The following is a 21193-nucleotide window of genomic DNA, read 5'->3' as shown; positions in this document are numbered from 1 at the left end:
GGTGGTGGTGATGGATGGTGGGTGGTGGACGGTGGTGGTGGTGGTGGCGGTGGATGGTGGTGGACGGTGGCGGCGGGGTACGGGGGTGGTGGTGGCGGCGTACGGTGGGTGGTGGTGTTGGCGGACGGTGGTAGGAGCAGTGGATGAGAGGGTGGCTGCAAAGGTTTTTTTGTGAAGATGTTTTAAGCAAGATTTCCTTGCTTTTCTTTTAAGATGAAAGAAGATAACTTCAGATCTGTTTTAAGAAAAAAAACAAACAGTCTTCAAGGGTAATGTCTGCGCGCCTGCAGACATTAGCTCCTTGAAGATGTTTGAAGAAAAAACAAACACCCCCTAAGTCATAAAGAAAAGTTAGTTGTAAGTTCCGACAGCTAACCCACGAACAAAATATCAGAATATGGCCACACACAACTACTTTTCATGGATATGTTCTTCATTTTCTCTCACTATATATTAAAAAAATATCTAAAAAAATATTTATTTCGATAATAAGAAACACCCAAATTAAAATTCTAGGGCTCCAAATCCCTTCATCTTCCTTCAACCCCCCAATTATCCCACGATTCATCACAATAAAATAATTTGGGGGCAAAAATTCACAATTATCTTCCCACATGGACTGAGTCAATTACATCGGCCCGTGTTTTCCGCTTCAAATCCGGTAACGTGATTTCCATCAATTAGGTCACCAATTTATCGGAGTATATGCAATTACAGCACTATTATGGTTTCATCATGAGTTTGTAGTGATAAGTAACGTAATTGCCAGCAATTAGGTCCAGGTGTATGTTATTATTACGGCCTTTCGGTTTCATCAAGTTGTCACATAAGTTTGCACTTAGAAACGTACTTGCTATCTCGATTGGTGATTGCTTTAGGTTTCAATAGTTTCGGTTATTACAGAGTATTCTTTCGTCTACTTTAGGATTAGGTGATTGATTGGTAGGGGGAAATTGTGCATCCAAAACGATTATTTAGCATTGAAAAGTTATTGATCTGTTGAAAGATTGAATGAAAAATTGTGAATATGGAAACCGAGAGTGAACAGCAGCCGGTGGGAGCGGTGGTCAAATGGTGTGATTGTGGATGTGACTGTTGTTCTGCAAAGCTTGATGGTAACGGGTTCTGGATCCGGTCGGTGAAGCGAAAGCTTGATGAACGTGACGACGACGATGATTATGCGTTGTTCATACCCGGGCTTTCGGATTCTGGTGTGGCTCGTGTTGATATTGGAAACGAGTGTATTGCGTTACGGGAGATGGTGAACAGGCAACAGGAAACTATTCAGGATTTGTCGGTTGAGTTGGATGAAGAGAGAAATGCTGCGTCGTCGGCTGCGAATGAAGCGATGTCGATGATTTTAAGGTTGCAGAGTGAGAAGTCGGAAGTGCAGATGGAGGCGCGCCAGTTTAAACGGTTTTCGGAGGAAAAGATGGCTCATGATCAGGAGGAAATTATGGCGTTGGAGGATTTGTTGTACCAAAAAGAACAAGCGATAGAAGCTTTGACTTTTGAAGTACATGCGTATAAACACAGGATGATGAGTTATGGGCTGACGGAAGCCGAAGCAGAGGGAGAGAATTATAGCGGGAACAACTTTGAGTTGCCTGCATACAATTACCCTCCACTAAAATGCAATTTGATTGAACATCATGCTGACCGGGATCTTGATGGTGAAATAGTTGATATAGAGAAGCATGCATTTGATGAATCTCCATGTTCTTTGAAAGCTATTGAAGAAAGAATCAGTGAATTGGAGGGAGGTTTTGAACACAGTCCAGTGAAGGAGAAGGTTATTTTCGGTAATTCACCAAAGAAGTCATCTTCGGATGGTGATAATGCATCAGAATTTGGCGATGACATGAGTGACAGGGTATATACAGTTGATTCCGTTTATAATGTGACAAAGGTTAAAGATGATGCTGATGTTACTCACAGCATTGGTGATACAGAGGTGAAGAATCTGTATGCGAGGCTTCATGCACTGGAAGCGGACAGGGAGTCAATGAAGCAGGCTCTAATTTCTATGAGGACCGAGAAAGCACAATTGGTATTGTTGAAGGAGATAGCTCAGCATTTGTATAAAGACATGTCTCCTCAACCAAACAGGATGCCTGTCAAGAAACGATCTATGTTTGGGAACTTTTCGTTCATCTTGCTGTTTAAGGTAATAGGCAAATTATATTGGTGGTTATGGTGTGCTTATTTTGGATGTTTATAAAACTAGTTATATTATTTTAACTTGGGCCCATTTGGACAGTGGATCGTTTCATTTCTTTTTTGGAGGAGAGCAAGTCAAAGCAAGTAAGTTAATCATGTTAGTTATTTTTGTTTACTTAGGCTGCAAGTTTTCGTCGATCAAAAATCAAAATTAAAGCTTTTTTATTTTTATTTTTCTAGATACACGTTTGGCATGACAGTCAATAATGCGGGTCTGCGAATGCTTGTAAACAAGGGACCACAGATGGGGCAATGGAGATGTCTTTCAAGAACACGATTCTTGAAATATTGATCTCGAACACACATCGTTACCTGGTCCAGGTTTCTGCATCACATGTTTGATTTTAGATTTTAAATAAGAAATTTCCAACTACTTTATTCTGGGTGAAGTGTTATTGTTTTTTATTTGCTGAAATTGGATTGGTTTTCTGATTGAAGAAACTGTTGATACACACATACATATATAGTCATGAAAGTGTTGGTTTGTAAGGTTTTCTTGAATATAGCTTGAATGTAATTTGGAAATCTGTTTGTATATATATGATCCTGTGGATATGAAAGTTTTTTTGTTTGAACATCACAGTTGCTTTGCAATTTTTATGCATTCAATAAAACAGGTATATACATCTCGACGGATGTTTAGGGTTTACAATCTTGGTTTTTCTATTTCGTGAACTAACATTTATAAAGATGCCAGATTTACATGTTAAAGAAACATGTCCATATGTCATTATGGTTTGCCAGTTTCAAAAATACATGAGGAGGTATTACAGATCCTAATCAATATACAAAAATTGCTCTCAGAGTTCAGATCAAACCGGTGAAAGAGAAGCTGTGAAAGACTTTATCAGAATATTTTAGCGAGGGGAAAAACTGCATTCGTGATGCCAAATGATGAATGCTTTTCAAGCAAACTTGCATAATCTTCAGCTTTTTCATCAAACTTCTGGCAGAAAATGTCTAGAACAGCGTTTAAACCAACTGATATGGGATCAGTCACAAAACTGCAAAACAACCAAATCATAGTTTCCATCAATAATATAACCAACATCAAAGCCCTGCGAATTTATCATTTATTGGATAAAATATTGTGTGCCAGTGTACCTTGCCTCAAAATTACTGTCATTAGCCTTCAATGCATCACATATGCTTTTTACAATCCATGGTTGAAGATAAGTATCATTGATTTCTATACTGTAACAGGAAGTGGAATCTGAACCTGGCCTGATTCGAGTCACTTGTAGTAGAAGTTTCTTGTGAATTAAGCAAGTGATCAGTTCTCCTGACCTGAATATAAATCTAAAAAATCTATGACCTGAAATTTTACTTATTTAAGAAACGATAAAGAAAAAAAACTTTGCAAACCTCCAGTGCAGAAAGCGAAGCATTTTCAAATGGTACTGGTGAATACAAGAATGGAACATCATAATGGACACCAATAGTTAAGCAGAAAATCATATAGCTCATGCACATTGTTATTGCCACTGAACGCCAACAAGGACTTGGGACTGTTATCCACATCAGACATGGAAACTGCACACTTACCAAGTTGGAATACTAATATGAAAGACAAGTGGATGGGTATTCTGACTTGGGGGAGGTGCCTTAGCTTGTGCATCAAAGAAACAAACTTGCATTACTAACTCAACAAGGAAATCAGAGTTTGTGGCATTAACCTAATCTAATAATCTATCATGTGTGATAGTGAAGCTACCTTGACTAAGGCTTACACTCAAGTGTACAATGGAACGTCTAGACACTTTAAGTGTTAGACACAACATGATTCGTGAGCTTATCATGCATGCTTCGATATTTGTGGAGTTTGTGAGAAGTCAACATAATTTGGTAGATCATTTAACCGAAGGGTTAAGTAAAGATCTTGTGCACAAGTTGGCATCAGGTGCTGAAGTCAATGTGGAATGGTTAATATTTAAAGATTGGAACACATTAACATCATCCCAAGATATGTATTCAAACTTGCAAGTTAAGGAGATTAAAGTCTAACTTCTTAATAATCGTCTTGAAAATTGCACAGGCAGGTGCAAGAGAAAAAGAACTACGAGCATGAAGTTTAGTCATTTCAAGAAGCTGAGACTTGCATTCGACATGCTTATGAAGGATTAGAATAGAACACCAGGCTAGTAAAAATACAGTGTCAAATAAGAACATATTTTTCTGAACAATAAATCTATTTCCATCAAAATCACCATAACCTTGCACTTGCAAGGATTTGAACCCATAACCTCTATTTTGAAAGGTGGGACACCATACCACTAGACCGTTAGATCATGGGTAAATTAGAACATACAAGTATGTAAACTTGTGTGTATATTATTCATGTATTCACTTTGAATAATAAGGCTTCAATCCATATTCCATAGAGACATCCTGGTATCAAAATTTTGATTTGTGTAATATACTAAGATAAAATCCAATCTTCGCGACATTTCATTTATGCACAAGTCTGTTGCTTGTTGTGAATTTGTTTTAAGTTCTAATCCCGTCTGAATTTTCTCCGATTAAGTATCTGATGAACCACCAATTAATTTCAGTTTGAAAGTGACACACTACCCTCAGATAATTCAAATAGTTAATAGAGAAATTCCCAAAGTAACTACCAAACAAACATATTGAAAAATAAAACATTATTAATATAATTAAGATTCCAATACCGAATAAAGTTTTGAATAAATAATTCGACACGTATTGTAGAAAAGATAAATTGTTTTTATGACATAATAATAATAATAATAATAATAATAATAATGTAATGTAATATTCGTTGGTTATGCTTTTGTTTTGTTGGGTATGATATGAAGCGCCAAACCAAATAAGTGGGATCCGATGCTTTCATATCTCAAACAAGAACAAGACGCCGTCATTCATTTATTCAATTCAATTTTCCGGTGGGTAAGTAAAGTAATCTCCCAAAACCATTCAATTTCATGTCAATTGTTTAATCCCTACACACAACTTTTCGATTCCAGTGCCTGTTACTGCTTCAGATTCATCTGATTAGCAACATATTTGAACAAATTATCCCTAAATTATTATTTTTTACAAAGAATCCCTTTGATTTATCGTCACCCATTTCATCAATTGTGAAAATTAATTAAATTAGGTTTACCGATTCCATCTCTATTGCTTTTAAAGTATTACTGGATATGATTCATTTCATATATTGTGTACTTGCTTTTACTACTTTTCTTTATTGATACTACAAAAGTGTCAGAATTTTTGGACAAAAACGGGTAAATTTACAAAAGTGGCGGGGCGGGTCCACCACTGTCCTTCGCCCCTGATACGATTTATGAATCAATTTTTAAAGTAATGATTGTGGTGAATTTATGGTTGATAGGGTTAAGTAACAGAGAAAACCATGGACCGACTCAAGAGTTCTGCGCGCCTCATGATCGTCTCGGATCTCGACCATACTATGGTAAAAGAACTGTTTTAGCCTCTATTATATTTTAATTATGTAATATATTCAATAAATGAGATGTATTGTATTATTGTAGGTTGATCATCATGATCCTGAAAACCTTTCTATACTAAGGTTTAATGCCTTGTGGGAAGCTAAATACCGTCATGATTCGTTACTGGTGTTTTCAACGGGACGATCACCGACTTTATACAAGCAGTTGAGGAAAGAAAAGCCCATGCTAACCCCTGACATCACGATTATGTCGGTTGGAACCGAGATAACGTATGGTAATGCAATGGTTCCTGATGAAGGTTGGGTCGACTTTTTGAATCATAAATGGGATAAGAAGATAGTCACAGAGGAAACATGCAAGTTTTCTGAGCTCACTCTTCAGGTATTGTTCCACGTCGAATTTGACGTTAACCAGTTTAAAAGGGTAATATGGGGATTTCACTCTTTTGATCTTGGTAATTTGTTAAAATGCAGTCTGAAACCGAGCAACGTCCTCACAAGGCTAGCTTTTATGTTAAGAAAGAGAAGGCTCAAGAAATAATGAAAAGTCTTTCTGAAAGTTTGGTCAAACGAGGATTAGATGTGAAAATAATTTACAGTGGTGGGATGGATTTGGATATATTACCTCAAGGTGGGGGAAAAGGTCAAGCTCTTGCTTATTTGCATAAAAAGTTGAAGGCTGAGGGGAAATTACCACAAAATACCCTTGCGTGTGGTGATTCTGGGAATGATGCTGAACTATTCACCATCCCAGATGTGCACGGTGTCATGGTTGTTGACTTTGACCTGTCTGTTTATCCATCATCATGATATTTTGTATGAAAAGTGAGTTTATATCTTATAACTTTTGTTCATGCAGGTCAAGAATGCACAGGAAGAACTTTTGCAGTGGCATGCTGAAAATGCCAAAAATAACCCTAAAATCATACACGCAGATGAAAGGTGTGCAGCTGGGATCATACAAGCAATCGGTCACTTTAATCTGGGCCCGAATACATCGCCTAGAGATGTACCCGATCTTTTAGATGCTAAGTTGGACCATTTTGACCCTGCGTATGAAGTGGTGAAGTTTTACTTGTTTCTTGAGAGGTGGCGACATGCAGAAGTTCCAGAAAGTTATTTGAACCATCTGAAAGCTGTTTGCGTATGTTCATCGTATTTGTCTTTTAGCTATGTATTTGTTATTGGCTTTTAGTCATGTTTTTTTATTAGCATTTATGTTTATTCAGTCTCCTGCTGGCGTATATGTTAATCCATTTGGCATAGAGCAATCGTTTGATGATGTCATTGGTAAGCTAAACGGCAGCTACGGAGACCAAAAGGGGAAACAATACCGAGTTTGGGTTGACCAGGTTTTCCCTACTAAAATTGATTCAGACACGTGGCTTGTCAAGTTCAAGAAGTTGGAACAAACGGGTAAGAAAATGTTTATAATTTATAAAATGGAAACTGAGAGTTAGTTTATGAAACTTGAAGTGTATAACATTGGGTTGAACAATGTAGGTGAAGAGCAACAGGGATGCTATACTACTGCTGTACTTAGTTCAAAGGTAATGTTTTGTTAAGGATGTTTTTATGGGTATTGTTGTAATAAAGCATGATATAGGGGTGTCAATTCCTGACACGACCCGAAACCTGACACAAACCCGACACGAAAAAACATAGGTTTTGGGTCAGCTGACACGACCCGTTTTCATAAATGGGTCAACTCGAACCCGACTCGTTTAAAAAACGCGTCAACCCGAACCTGTTAAAAAGTGGGTTGACCTGATAAACCGTTTAAGAACTTCTGAGAAGTTAATATTCTGATTTTAGAGATAAGAAGTTTTAAATTTTAAAGTTAAATACTAATTTCTTTTAAAAGTTAAATACTTAAAAGTTAGAAGCTAACTTTTAAAACTAAAACTAATTTCTTTTTAAATTACTTTTATCTACTTTTTACTTCCAACATTTTTATTTTATTAGTTATAACTCTCTATTCTCTGATTATTTTCATTCGTTTGTTCTTATCTTGAGCTAAATATGTGAACCTAAGTTTGTTAATTGGAAATGAGATATAAATACACAAAAACAATTAGATCTATCACAAAATATTAATGTGGTTTATATGAATAAGAGTAATTAATTGCTTAATTTATTACTAACTCACTAGGTATTACTCATATTCGTAAATGAACGTAAAATGGGTTGACCCGAACGCGACACAAATTTAAATGGGTCGACACGACACGCATAAATACTTGGGTTGGGTTAGGGTTGAAGAATCTCAGCCTGCTAACCCGCCAACCTGACACGATTGACACCCCTTGATAGTGTTTCTTGATGTATTGTTTCTTGCAGGATGTGGAACCGTCACAAGGGCTCAAGTGGGTTCATGTGCACCAGACATGGATAGATGGATCAGCGAGTGATGACAAGAATTGGTTTCTTTAAGGTTGTTTGGTGTGCTCGCCTTTGAGGTGTTTTGGAGTTATAATGAAGGTAATGTAGTAAGTTGAATATTTATAGCTGGTTTGTTATAATGTACTTGATTCAATATGATATTTGTATACATTTTCAGATTGATTAAGGGCATGTTTTCAAAATGTAGACTTGAATGCATAAAAATCACGAATTATCTAGTTTATAGGGTTACACACATTTTGGTTATGGAATGTGTAACTTAAGTAAATAACATGTAGGGATCGGATAATTTTTGGGTCGGAGTTTTGTATCAGTTTCAGGCAATAAAGTATTAAAACTGGAAGTCATAACATCTCCATATTAAAGCCTGCTAAAATAGTTCAAATTAGTCCCAGTCCAATCGCTCAAAATTAGCCCAAGTTTTCTGTCATCCCATATCAGGGTGCTCTAAACGTCTTAGAGATAATGAATGTGCTAAATTCAGATGAATATAAGAGTATTTGATTCTTCATTTTGAAGGAACCGTTGCCCGTTAGTCTTGTATTTGATTTCTTAATTTGTATAATATAAAAAATCTGAATAGAGTCAGGTGTCTCAAAAATCAACGACGAAAAATGATTTAGTAAACTAGAATAGTTAAATCGGAGTGTGATTATAATTGTATAACATAAAAAAGTTATCGTATTTAGGTTAGACAATGTCAGCGACACGGATGGGTGCATTGGCTTATAGTGATGGCGTGGAGCTTCTTACGGGATAGAGAGGAAGGGAGGATCATTTCAACTTGGTTTTGTTACTGTAAAGAATATACATATGAAAAATACGAACCCTTCACGCCTGTAAAATAAATTGACAGCGTGTATCAGTGGAGAGTGCTTGTTGAACGTGTCGAGGGAATACTGGGATGTCTCCTTTACAGCTGCTTGGTAGTATTGTCTTCTATACATGTCAACTGTAGTGGCTTTGCACGTACTGGTTGTGTAGGTGGCCTCGCCCTACTGGTGCCTTTTCCTGCACATTTCCGGTGATCCTGGCTTGTACCTTCTCTCATACTGTATTTGGAGGCATCCATTCAGGAGCGCGTGTCCTAGGCTATAGGAGTGTTCCCCTTTCGGTGCTTTCCCCTTGTGCCTTTCGTTTGAACTGGGTTCAAGACCAACTCACCATGATGTTAATTGTTATCTTCTTTCAATTTTAGTTATTAATGTATATAACCTTTTAATTAATACAGTTATAAGACGTTATAATACCAAAAATCCACAAATGCATCCATTGGCGAAACGTGAAGGTGAAGAAGGTTAAGAAGAGTATGTGTGAAGGCAGGTGACGCTTAGATCTGATCCAATGCTATTGCTATCCGATAGATCAGGAGAATGGCACGTGTATGGCTAACTCAATAGAAAGACAGCCACATCGACTACCCAGTATTCTCATGCGTCACAAGCTTAACTTTTCATAATTAAAATAAAAGAAGCTAGTGTGGATATCGATCGATCTGGATCTGAAATTACTAATTAAGTTAAAGTTACGTCGATCGATGGCTCTGCGAGTGGTGTACGTGATGGCCTTCATCTCACTATCATGCGCTTTCTTCATGCTACTCCACCTTGCTCTCAAGCCAGTCTTCTATTTCACAGCCACATGATTATTGATTCATTAATTGATCAATCACATTCCTCAGGTTATCTTCTTCACCCGCGGTATACCGGAACCTGCTTCTATTAATTATTCCTAGCAATTTATTGTTTTCATGTATTGAGATTTAATTTATACGTATTTTTTCTTTTTTTATTTGAGTTTGATGGCTCTAGATCTGCTGCATATTTAATATGAATTCATGGACATTAGCAATGATTTTGATACATGAAATTAAATGAATAAATTCAAGCCGAACGCAAATAGACTCAAGACTTTCTCCATAACTTAATTTTTTGGTGGATTCAATTGGTTTTATACAATATTCATAAAATGATTTGCAATTGCGTCGAGTAATCGTGGATGACTTTGAAATTGTCGATTTATTGTTCTCAAAAGAATCCAGATATCGTGTAAAGTTCACTTTCAGATTAATGTTTTTGGCTTATACATACACGAGATCGATAATCAAATAGGGCAATAAGTATATATTAGAAAACAAAAGTTCTTTTCTATGAAAATTTGAAATATGAATTTAATGTCTTGAAAATTAGCCAAAATGATTTATTTGCATAGGTGTTGAACCAACACACCGATTAGTGTTAAGTGTCGTGATGTTTCACCAACAATTATGACAGTTGAGGTCTAGAAATGATGGTTACATTGATACTCGTAAACCTTTTGGGTAGTAATTAAACATAGTAGCTATCAAACTTCTAAGATGCCACCACAGCATATGGTTGCTACCATCTAGGGGCACTGTCCCTCCACTAAGCTTGACCTTGTCAGGGTCCTGCCATATCGGCAGTGCCCTCTGACCCCCGCCCTTAAGGGTACCAAAATCATACAGGTTCTCTAGTCCGCTTCTAAGAACCCTCTGATGATATCCAAGACATAGAGGTTCCGTATTACCGAAATCACAAAAATCCTGGACAAATGTGCGTATGCATCTCATAACTAATACCAATCTGCGTTATGGTTTTTCATTTGGTCTACAAGTAAAACTTGATTACTCAAAGTAACTTGACGACATTAAAATCCTCAACAAATGTCATATCTTAGAAATTCCTTAATAAAAATATAAAAATGTTTGTTTTGGTTTGGTTGAGCATAGCAATCGAAATGATTGAACCGAAAATCTAGCTATACTAATAAATAAAAATAATGATGATGATGTGTCTCAATCACATTCAATCTTGACTTTAATTTTCCTCATATTTTCTAATCTTCACTCTCCTTAATTCATGTTATCTATGGGTCATGGTTTTATTGGTATGACCCATTAGTTGTAACCCATATGGCCATATAAAAAAAAAGTATTTAATGTAATTTAATTACTTTTACCAACCCCATTGCATCTAATTTTACTTTTAGAATATAGAAAATTTGATCATAATTTCTAAAAAAAACATATAAACCATTAATGAATATCTATATAAGTTTAAAATCAAACAGAGAATTATTAAATTATTTAAATAATGATTTACGAACCATTATCGTATAATAATTAGTGACCTATGTTTATAATAGATACTTAGTTATGTGCGTACTTTAAATTTCGTTTAATAAATACAATATTTATAATCTTACAATTTGTAAACACTATTTAACTTACATTCGTATTGATCATATAAAACATATTTAATATGTTTATGTACCAATAATTGATTTTATGTCATCTAAAACATTATTTCAATCTTAAAAAAATGTAAAATTTAAATATGTAACATTTGAAATGAGTGTGATTATATTAAAATTAATCTATAAATTCAAAAGAAAATCCTTAAATTACGTATGATTAAATACCTAAATTTTGGCCATTTGACAAATCCCGTGAAATACACAGGTTGAAAAGGGTTCAAAAGCTAGTTGTATAATACATATTTAACTGTTACTGCATCCCTCGTTTCACTTTCACACACACAAACACCAATTAACGTGGCCCATTGTCTAGTCACCCTTTGTCTAGCTTGTATAATAATACATCGTACTTCTAGAGGCAAGACATGATGAGAAAATGAATCAATATATACTCGCATTTGATTCCGGCATTTTTACAGTTAGATACAATAGTTTTCCTACAATTTAGCACATCAAATTTACATCAACCTTCCATTTCTTCATACTTATATTTATATCTTTTCAATCAATCCAACCAAAAAAAAAACATTTCATCAAACTCTAATTGATCCGTCGTCGTGATTTTACTCAAACCAAATTCATCCCGACGACGGATACCCGAATAACATGTCTATCAAATCCCCCAAATCCATCGTGTAATGACAAAACATTAGATCGTGTACGATGGAACGCCGCGAGTTTCTCTTAGAACCAGACGAGAGTTTATCACGACATCGCCTAGCCGAGGTGGCTGGAGGCACCACGGCCGAATGCGCAGCCGTGGTGTGTTGTTTCCCATGCACGGTGGTTCATTTCATTGTGTTGGCCGTGTACAAAGTCCCGGCTGGGTTGTACCGAAAGGCGGTTAATAAGAAGCGGCGTCGGCAGCTTATTAAGAAAGGGATGTTGATCGAAACCGGCCAAGGCGGCGTAGGTGCGGCAAATGGAGTTGTACATGACGCGACGGCGGAGCGGTTCATGACGAAATCGATGGAATCCGATGACGATTTTATCGAGTTGGAGAATGAGATGTGGGATAAGTTTTACGGGACGGGGTTCTTTAGAAGTCTCTCTCAACGGGTCAACTGAACGGGTAAATGACCCTTTGAAAGAGGGTTCAAGTTTCGGGAAGTAAAAGAAATTTGTCTTTTAAAAGAATTGAAAACGACTAAACGACGTTGAAATGTATAGATTTACCCTTATTGCACTCGATGTGTCTTTTGATTTGTAGGAGTGGAAAGGGGTGAAGTCGGAATTTGGGTTGTTTTTGTGTATGTTTAAGAAAACGAGATATTTTTTAATTATATTTTTTGTGTAGCTCAATGTGAAAATAATATGATGTTTGGTAATCTCACTATTAAACCGTTGCATTTTTTTTCTGTTGTAACGGTATATAAATATAAACAGCGTTTTATTCCATATAAGTTGTAATAATTATATTTTTTTAACAGTAACTAATTGGAACCGAAGTTTTTTTTGTATGGGTGAACAAGAATTAGTACAATTTGGTTGTATTGTGAGTAATAATGTTAAAGATCCTTTTTACAATTCGAATGGTCCTTTGTACTTTCTCGTGGAGTTGTCTCAATTCCATTATATGTTTTAAATTTTCATACATACCGTATGGTAAAATTATATTTTAATTTTCTATATGTAATGAAATTATAAATATTTATAGTGCAAACGCAACGAATTTTCTGGGTATTAAACTCATTTTGAACCAAAAAGTTGAGAGGTGATAGTTTAATATGAAGTTATGTAACAAAAGTCTACTGTAGTTTTATGAGGAGGTCATGGGCTTAAGTTGGAAAAAAGAATTTTATGTTAAAAAAGTTGCAAAATTAGATACTGTAGCAAGTACTGAAAGAGTAGATAAATTTGTGGTCCCTGTTTTACTATTTATCTTTCAGGCAGGCACCTGAGACTGACACCACCAGCCTAATTTTAACTGCTACTCACGTGGGATGTTCCAAGGCAGAAGGAGTGGTCAAAACTTTTATAACCCAAACATTAAAGCCCCAGGCCCATTTGTTTGGCGGGATTATCATTGTTCTACCCAGATTAAAAAAGGTTCTAGTAAGAATAGGGCCGTCCAAACCGCTCGTTACTCGAATTCGTTTGCTGTTCGCTTGAAAACTGTTCGGAAAATGCTCGCTCGTTTTTTTGCTCGATTGTAAGCAAGCCGCTCTGCTCGGTTCGGTTTGTAAACGAGCCAAGCAACGAGCAAAGTTCGGTTCGGTTCGGTTCAGCTCGAATATTTTTATTTTTATATATAATTATATATAAGCAAATATATAAATATATAGACAACGCACATTAAATATAATTATACAATTTTTAAACCCTTTTAAATTTTTCCTATTCCGTCAAATTTATAGTTTAATTCAAGTTTTCACTTTTCAGAATACTAAAAGTTTTTTTACATGCTCATTATATCTCACTTCAAACTTTTTTCTTCTAAAAATTTACAATCTATCATATGTTTGTCTAAAAACTACTAATTTGTTTACAAAATATATTATTTACAGCATTCAAACTTGTTTCTTATTGAAAATTTTAAAGTGAAAAAGAAATAAATAATGCTCGAAATCGCTCGATGTTCGATCGAAAAATGCTCGATTCGATTTTGGCACATTTCGTTTTTCGCTCGGTTCGAATTTCAGCCGTTCGGTTTGGTTGTAAACGAGCCAAGCAACGAGCAAGCCTTCGCTCGGTTCGGCTCAGCTCGTAAACAGCCCTGACTAGGAATACCCAGGCACCCCCCCCCCCCATATACGCCCCATATAGTGTTGTACGGGGGCTATACAGGGTCCTAAACACCCGTATAGGGCTATACGGGGGGTTATACGGGACCCTATACGCCCTGTATAGAGCCCTATATGGGACGTATTTATGGGTTTTTTTTTAGCAAAAAGGGGTGGGTGTCCCTAGAATGCACAAATCGGGTCTAACTAGAGAAGTAGTGTTACGGGGTCCAAATCGGGTCTGATTCCGGATTATTACGGGGTACAAATCGGGTCTGGTTCTGAGTTCAGGGTTTGGTACAAAATGCATACCCTATCCATACATTACGGGTAGGGTCGGTAGTAAAAACCCGGCTATAAAAAAACCGGTGCTGTTTTTTTTTTTTTTTGAGTCCGGTTCCATATTCGGGTTTTTGTGCACCTGTAGGTCTAACGAAAGAGCTGCTAATTTATTACACAATGGATAGCATCACAGCAAGACATGACATGGCTTGACAAGAAACTAATTTAGTTCGGTTAATAAAGTGTGAACACACTAATGACATATTAAAAAAAAAAGGTTTAAACGGGTTCAACCCGTCTAATAATTTCATGACATGGATAATACGTTTAACTAATCATGTTAAATGAGTTAACATGCTGGCATGATGCATATAAGGCCTATTTATCAAAACAATGTGAACTTGTAATTTTATAAATAACTGAATACATCCTAAATAAGTTTCTTTTCCCTAAACAACTATGGTGGATTGACAGTTTTTTCAAATACTACTATATCGTCTTCGTCTTAGATGCATCTTATTGTTTATTAACAACTAGGTAGCGACCCGCCGCGTTGCGGCGATTGACACACGAATTTTGTTGGTATTAGCTAGGTTCGTACCCATGAATACATTAACCCCAAAACACAAATTAGTAAACACCTAAATAGTAGTGATACCCGAATAACATATGATACAAAATTTTACATATGTAAAACAACGTTTATTCGGTCGATAAAACATAGCCGTTGCATTTGGTCGGTATCATCTATGTTTGTTATGTTTCGGAACTATACCTAAAAACTAGTTACGTCAAGTTATCATTATTAAGACAAAAACGTTGGCGTTACGGCGACGACTCGATGCGAATTTCTTCGGTATCAATTAGGTTCATTAGGTGTATGAAAATTAAACCTAAAAAATATTTTTGTCATATTTAAAAAAAATAAACAAATAAAGCATAATTATAAAAGCCTGATACAACAATCAATACATAGATGGATAACTTAAAAAAAAGCCAAAAAAAATAAGGAAAGTTGCTACTCAAAGAGGACTTGAACCTGGGCATTCAATGGGGATAAGACTTTGGAAGCTTTCCATCAACAATCAAACCAACTCAACAATTTGAATGACTCTTGAAACTAATTAAATAAATACTCAAAGTCTTACCTAAAACATTGTGGCACCAAAGTTCTCAATTATACTAATTTATAACGTTAAGCGTGTCGTGTTAGTAATTGTGTTAAATGTGGCATATTTTGAGTTGTTTATATTCAATCGTATTAAACATGTCATGTTGTGCAACTCACTTATTAAACATGTTTATGATTGTTAGTATTTGATTGACATGTTTATTTAAACGTGTCACATTCATGTTACGAGTTGTGTTAAAACTAAGCGTTGCGGAAAACACAACTTGTTAACGGTTAAAAGTGTATTGATTTTTATTAATCCCAATTATCATCTTTAGTCGTTGTCGGTCCCAACTAGAATCCTAACGCCGTTACTTGAAGGTCGCCGAAAAAGCGTTTTTGGCCGGAAAGTCCCATTTTTTCTAGAAAACTCAACATTTTCATACCAAACATCTTTGTAACCTTATATTAGACCTTTTAGGAACCTTTTTTATAGTAAAATCTCAATTATTGAGGTCGTCAGAACCCTAGAACCATTGTCGAAATCGATTGTGGTGGTTGGTTGGTCGTGAGTCAGTTGGTGGTGGTGGCGATGGCGGTGGTGGGGTTCAGGTTGAGTTTACAGGCAATACGTGACTTTTCCGGCCAAAATTATTTATTTGGCGACCTGCAAGTAACGGCGTTAGATTTCTGTTAGTCGCGGACTGTTGGGAACAAATACATTAAAAAGTTGGAACCGTTAGCAGTCAATTCCTTAGTTCCTTAGTTAGAATCAATAACGCTCAAAAGATAATAATTATGATTAATAAAAACCAATATATTTTAACTAGGATTCATCTCATCACACTAAAACTCTAATAGTTGTGGAATCTAAAACATTCAACTAAAATGTTCGTAAAAAGTGCCTTATAATCTTTCTCAACTTTTCTCCCTAAAGTCATGAGTCGGGCTTCAATACGGGCTCCCAAGCCCAACAGCTTCTGAGCCCAGCATCTTCACAAGCACAATCCATCCATATCCAACAGCATCTTATCCTTAGCCCAATCCATAAAGGCATAAACCCAATCCATTTACCAATGAAAATAATAATAACAAGGAAAACAATTCAAGCAAGAATAATGTATCAACACGAACTATACGAACATAGAGGGTATTAGCGAATTGTCACATCGTGAAACGTATATTTCAACACAGACTATATGCGAATATAAAGGATGTTATTAGCATTGTTTTGTGAAGCAGACATCCGAAATTTTAATTCAAAAGTATATTATATCCACTAATTAAAACAAAAGGTGTTCATTTGAGATGTTAAATAATTTGTTTCACTATATATCCCTGTGGTGCTTGTCACAGGCCAACGCGTGAACCCACACACCTTGTTGATGACAAATTAAGAAAGGCCAGCTACTTAAGACGATAAATGGTCGGATGAGGCTGGTATTGTGCATCATTAGAGAGAGATCAGGCTTATCGTCCAAGAGAGCAACTAGAAAAACACATGCAGTGGACCAATATTCTGTTTTATTGGTATTAAAAGGACAAATATATTGTCTCCGTAATATTGGGAAACACATGTGGGCAGAGCATAGGAGTGGGACTTTAATCATAGGATGAAAGAAAAGAATGTATCAGTCACTTGTTTTAGATCCCAACTTGAGAAGCAACCATTTCCTTTCTCTGCTGATAACTGCATCACTATATTTATATATGATTTTCTTTTTTTGGTTTTAAATAATGATTATTATTAGTTAAACACGAAATAAGAAGATAATGAAAGTAATAATTGTCTTCAAAATGCTAAATAACAAAAGTATTACAATAGTTATGGTTACACGTAATGTGTGTTGACAATTGATTTCCCTAGGAGAGCTGTCCTATTTTCTTGGATTCCATATCTTTCGTTATTTATGCAAAAAATGCACCCCACACCATCACCCATTCATAGTTGTTTTGTTTTGTTTTTTTCATGGGTTACATTGTTTCGGTCTCATCAGCACCAGCTTGAAGGAGGCGCAAGGTGGGTGACTGTTCAAGAGCCCAAAGATTTTATTATTATTTTCAAATAAATATATATATATTTTAACAAAATCCCTCTTTTTTCTTTTGTTGCTCGCCCTACCCGCCCCGGGATTTTGGAGGATTCTTAGGGATGACCCTGGGTCTCATGCTTGATTTTGGAACCCGCATTGATCCGGCGATCGCATCTTACAAGCAATGACATAGGCGAGATGTGATCACAGGAGGCAATAAGATGTTGTGTCCAACTTTAAGCTCAGTTTGTTTTGTTTTTGTTATGGTTTTTTTTATTCAATCCAAGATATGATTTAATTTGCTTGCTCACTACCATTCTTTCAAGTTTATAACCGAAGTTTGATTGTAATATCGGTTTTGGATTTTGGTTGTATAATCTATCATGACAAGATGAAAAAATTTAAGAGAAAATTTTGCGAATTATCATCTTCAGATAGATATATATATATATATATATATATATATATATATATATATATATCTCAACGTTCATGTCCAACAAAACTTATCTCATAATCACACAACACAATTATTTTACATAATTATTTTTATGTTCTTACATCATCAAAATATTTCGAATATACAAGTTCAGCATAAGTTCTTTTCTTTTTTGTTTATACTTGTACATAAAAACAAATAAAATGTGTCCCATTCCAAAAAGAACTTGTACACCCAATAATATGTCACGTTTCTATATTTTCTTTTTAGCGTATATACTTTACTTTAAGCTATCCGATTCATTTTCACGTATATACCTCATTTTCTTAACGCGTAATCAAGGTTGTAAAAGTCGCTAAGCGGACCCTAGATGGCTGACTGGGGAGTTGGGTGTACTCGGAGTACTCGGACATGGTAAATATAAAGAAAATTAATTTTTAGATATTATATATATGCCAAATATCATAAGTTTACTAATATTAATAACAAAATAGGTGAATATCAATATAAATAAGAGAAATACAATTTAAAATAATTAATATTTTAAAATTTGTTAGTTATTAAGTAAAAAAAATGATATTTATTCTTTAATATTAAATAAATACGAGTTATGTTTTATTTTTTTAAAGTCAAAATCGGTCCAAGTTCACCGACTAGATGTGATTCTGTCTGAGTTTGACCACATTTAATTGATTCTTAGTAACTAGGCGGAATTAAATAAACAACCCTCAACGACATACCTTGTAACGAGTACTCAGGGAGTAGTCGGCCTTAGAAGGCTACTTTTACAAGCGTAACCAGATGTTTGTACAAGTATAACGCATAAATCGGCCCCATTTCAACCAAAATCAAAAATATCCTTTTTAATCGATTTGTTTTTATCCTAACCCAGTTCTGACCCGAATTCATTATGGCAGGTGTTCAATACCCACCCGACCCGACCCATTTGCTACTTTGCCAGTCCCGGTTATTGATGATTTTCTTAAAAATTATATCTATTTTTGCCGCCAATAAATTCCAGTAACTGAGCGGAAACAAAAGGTTGACGTAAATCGAAATAAAATTAAACCTTTAAAGGAACCAAAATGAAAAAACAAACAAAAAAGAATAAAACAATATGACGACAATGACAGTCTGCCTTCCAGCTAAACAAGCTGGTTCTTTACTCGGCTTATGTGGCTTGGCTTAAAGCCAACCGTCATTCTGCAAAACTCCGAAGCTTCGTGAATCCGCCGCTGTTTGATTGTAATACAAACTTATTATTTTATTATTAGCTTTCTAGTTTGAGGTTAATTACACGTGCTTTTTGTCTTGTAGCTCTATTACTTTGAACCAAATTTATTAAAGAGTGCACTAAAATATTATAAGTTATAAGCTAAGCAGTTAATGCGATAAAAATATCAGATATCGGTCAAGAACCGGTACATGATATATCGTTTTTCGTGGTGAGATATCGGTTATTCAATATCATGCATAAATTTATATGTACATATATTGTATATGCATATGATGTTAATTTTATAACTTTTATACATAATTTATAAGTTTAAAAACCAAAATGTAAATTAGTAAAGATAGAGTAGTTAATTGTTATAACACACAACCTGATTTTACACCTTTTAGGCTTTTAAGCAAAATGTGAAAATTAATTTGTTTAAACCTAAAAAACTAAACTTACAGCCGTCACTTCCTTGTTCCTTCTTCAACCTTTATTATGGCACCATTCCCTTCAGGCCTTCATAGTTCATCATTTCCGGCAAAATTGGTAGCGCCGGCGCCGGAATTGACGTCAGAAATCTCCAAAAAGTCGATATCTTATCATGAACTACCACCTCGTAGTGTAAATTGAAGCTATTTCCATGAATCATGTAAGTAAAAACATAAAAATGGCCCAAACCGAGAAAATCGATGATACAACCGATATTATTGAAGCAAATTATCAGCGATATATCGGTCATTATCGCTGATAATATCGGCATCGATATTATGACCGATATTTTGCACCGATATCTTGCCACGGGTCCGATAAACGATATATCGGTGATATATCAACGATATATCGGCCGAGTTAACTGCATAGGTAATAAGCTACTACATATTATACAAAAATAATTGAATAATTATTATATATAATAACTAGTTTTAGAGTCCGTATCACACACGGGACAATTCAAATTATAAAATTATAAATAAAACAAATAATTACATAGCGTATATGAAAAAAATATATCACGTCTATGCTTGTATCTATACAATGTATACATAAATTGATTTTATTTATATCCCAAAATTAATTTTTTAAATGAACTTAATAAAAAAATGCTCGTGCAAAAACGTACTCGAGAATATTTCTTTCTGTTGAAAAATTCATTCTCGGTGCCATACATGTATAATTGAAAGACTTTTGGTTATGAACCAATTTCGGAAAGAAAGCTTCTTATACAATAGTAGTTCTAACCACTCAGTCTAAATACAAAAGGAACGTTACCTTTATTGATATATTTATCAATTTACCACTTATTAAAGGAAAATAGAACATTAAATTGTAACAATGGATATTCTCTAAGAGCTATGTTTTTCTGAGCTACACTATGAAAAAGATTTTGATAAGTTTCAGAGGGCTTCTCGACTTTGTAATAATGACAACATAAAAAATAACATGTTAACTCATCCAATTTTGTGAATATTTTGTTTCATTTGAGCATAGTTTCCATGACATGCTTTCCACATAACGTTCTGATCACCATTGAAGGAAAAATTAATGTAGACATAAATATTTCAAAAGTGATAAAAGTTAGAAGCATTAATAGGCATGGGGGTGGTATGTCGAAAGTGTTCGCAATATTTTCTTACATTTTAATAGTTGAGGGAAAAATAGTCAGTTTGCCAAATTATAAACCTTTTGATTATTATAAAAAATGTCCTTAAAAATAAATTTGAAACTCGAATCATGTTTAAAATTCTAACTTTCATACTTTTGACATTTTAAAGTCAACACTGTGAACCCATAACAAATTCGACGATAAATATATTTTGCATTTTCAAACTTCTAAAAATACTCAAAATTTTCATTTTTGACCCGTAACAAATTTTGACCTAAATGTAGTTAACTTGTACCAAATAATCTATTTACCAACTTTTGACCCATAATATCAAATTTAAGTTTCATAAAAAATCCAAAACAATTTTCATTTGATAAACATGATTTGTTATTGTTTTTTGAAATTCACCAAGTATTTTGAAATATGTAGTAAAATAATATGTTAACAT

General features: G+C 34.9%; 3 protein-coding genes across 4 annotated transcripts; all 3 read left to right on the top strand.

The window, feature by feature from the left end:
* The first annotated feature begins 782 nt into the window (after positions 1–782).
* On the top strand, positions 783–3064 carry LOC143550691 (myosin-binding protein 7-like). The gene is made up of 4 exons (XM_077041300.1): positions 783–2167; positions 2261–2304; positions 2401–2925; positions 2965–3064. The coding sequence occupies exons 1-3, from the start codon at positions 1028–1030 to the stop codon at positions 2510–2512; spliced, it is 1296 nt and encodes a 431-aa protein (XP_076897415.1). The 5' UTR covers positions 783–1027; the 3' UTR covers positions 2513–2925; positions 2965–3064.
* Positions 3065–5027: 1963 nt separating this feature from the next.
* LOC143550690 (sucrose-phosphatase 2-like) lies at positions 5028–8276 on the top strand. Of its 2 annotated transcripts, XM_077041299.1 has the most exons (8): positions 5028–5126; positions 5579–5659; positions 5739–6038; positions 6131–6427; positions 6516–6800; positions 6886–7072; positions 7160–7206; positions 7997–8276. In XM_077041299.1, exons 2-8 carry the CDS (start codon positions 5600–5602, stop codon positions 8087–8089), a joined length of 1269 nt encoding a protein of 422 aa, XP_076897414.1. In that variant the 5' UTR covers positions 5028–5126; positions 5579–5599; the 3' UTR covers positions 8090–8276. The 2 variants fall into 2 exon arrangements, with proteins under 2 accessions (XP_076897414.1, XP_076897413.1); XM_077041298.1 differs by lacking the exon at positions 5028–5126 and having other exon boundaries at positions 5555–5659.
* Positions 8277–11998: 3722 nt separating this feature from the next.
* LOC143550704 (uncharacterized) lies at positions 11999–12403 on the top strand. Its single transcript, XM_077041310.1, has one exon. It carries the CDS (start codon positions 11999–12001, stop codon positions 12401–12403), a length of 405 nt encoding a protein of 134 aa, XP_076897425.1.
* The last annotated feature ends 8790 nt before the right edge of the window (positions 12404–21193 follow it).

This window comes from Bidens hawaiensis, unplaced genomic scaffold (assembly GCF_021521415.1).
Source record: "Bidens hawaiensis isolate Kalapana, Puna unplaced genomic scaffold, B.hawaiensis_p1.1 tig00016126_1, whole genome shotgun sequence".
Taxonomy (NCBI): domain Eukaryota; kingdom Viridiplantae; phylum Streptophyta; class Magnoliopsida; order Asterales; family Asteraceae; genus Bidens; species Bidens hawaiensis.
This window is presented reverse-complemented; position numbering and strand designations above follow the sequence as displayed.

Excerpts from the sequence above, each read along its gene's own strand:
- LOC143550704 (XM_077041310.1), top strand. The coding sequence starts at position 11,999 with ATGGAACGCCGCGAGTTTCTCTTAGAACCAGACGAGAGTTTATCACGA.
- LOC143550690 (XM_077041299.1), top strand. The coding sequence starts at position 5,600 with ATGGACCGACTCAAGAGTTCTGCGCGCCTCATGATCGTCTCGGATCTC. Across the intron at positions 5,660-5,738 it reads CGGATCTCGACCATACTATG|GTTGATCATCATGATCCTGA; the intron begins GTAAAAGAACTG and ends GTATTATTGTAG. Across the intron at positions 7,207-7,996 it reads CTGCTGTACTTAGTTCAAAG|GATGTGGAACCGTCACAAGG; the intron begins GTAATGTTTTGT and ends TGTTTCTTGCAG.
- LOC143550691 (XM_077041300.1), top strand. The coding sequence starts at position 1,028 with ATGGAAACCGAGAGTGAACAGCAGCCGGTGGGAGCGGTGGTCAAATGG. Across the intron at positions 2,168-2,260 it reads CGTTCATCTTGCTGTTTAAG|TGGATCGTTTCATTTCTTTT; the intron begins GTAATAGGCAAA and ends CCATTTGGACAG. Across the intron at positions 2,305-2,400 it reads AGGAGAGCAAGTCAAAGCAA|ATACACGTTTGGCATGACAG; the intron begins GTAAGTTAATCA and ends TTATTTTTCTAG.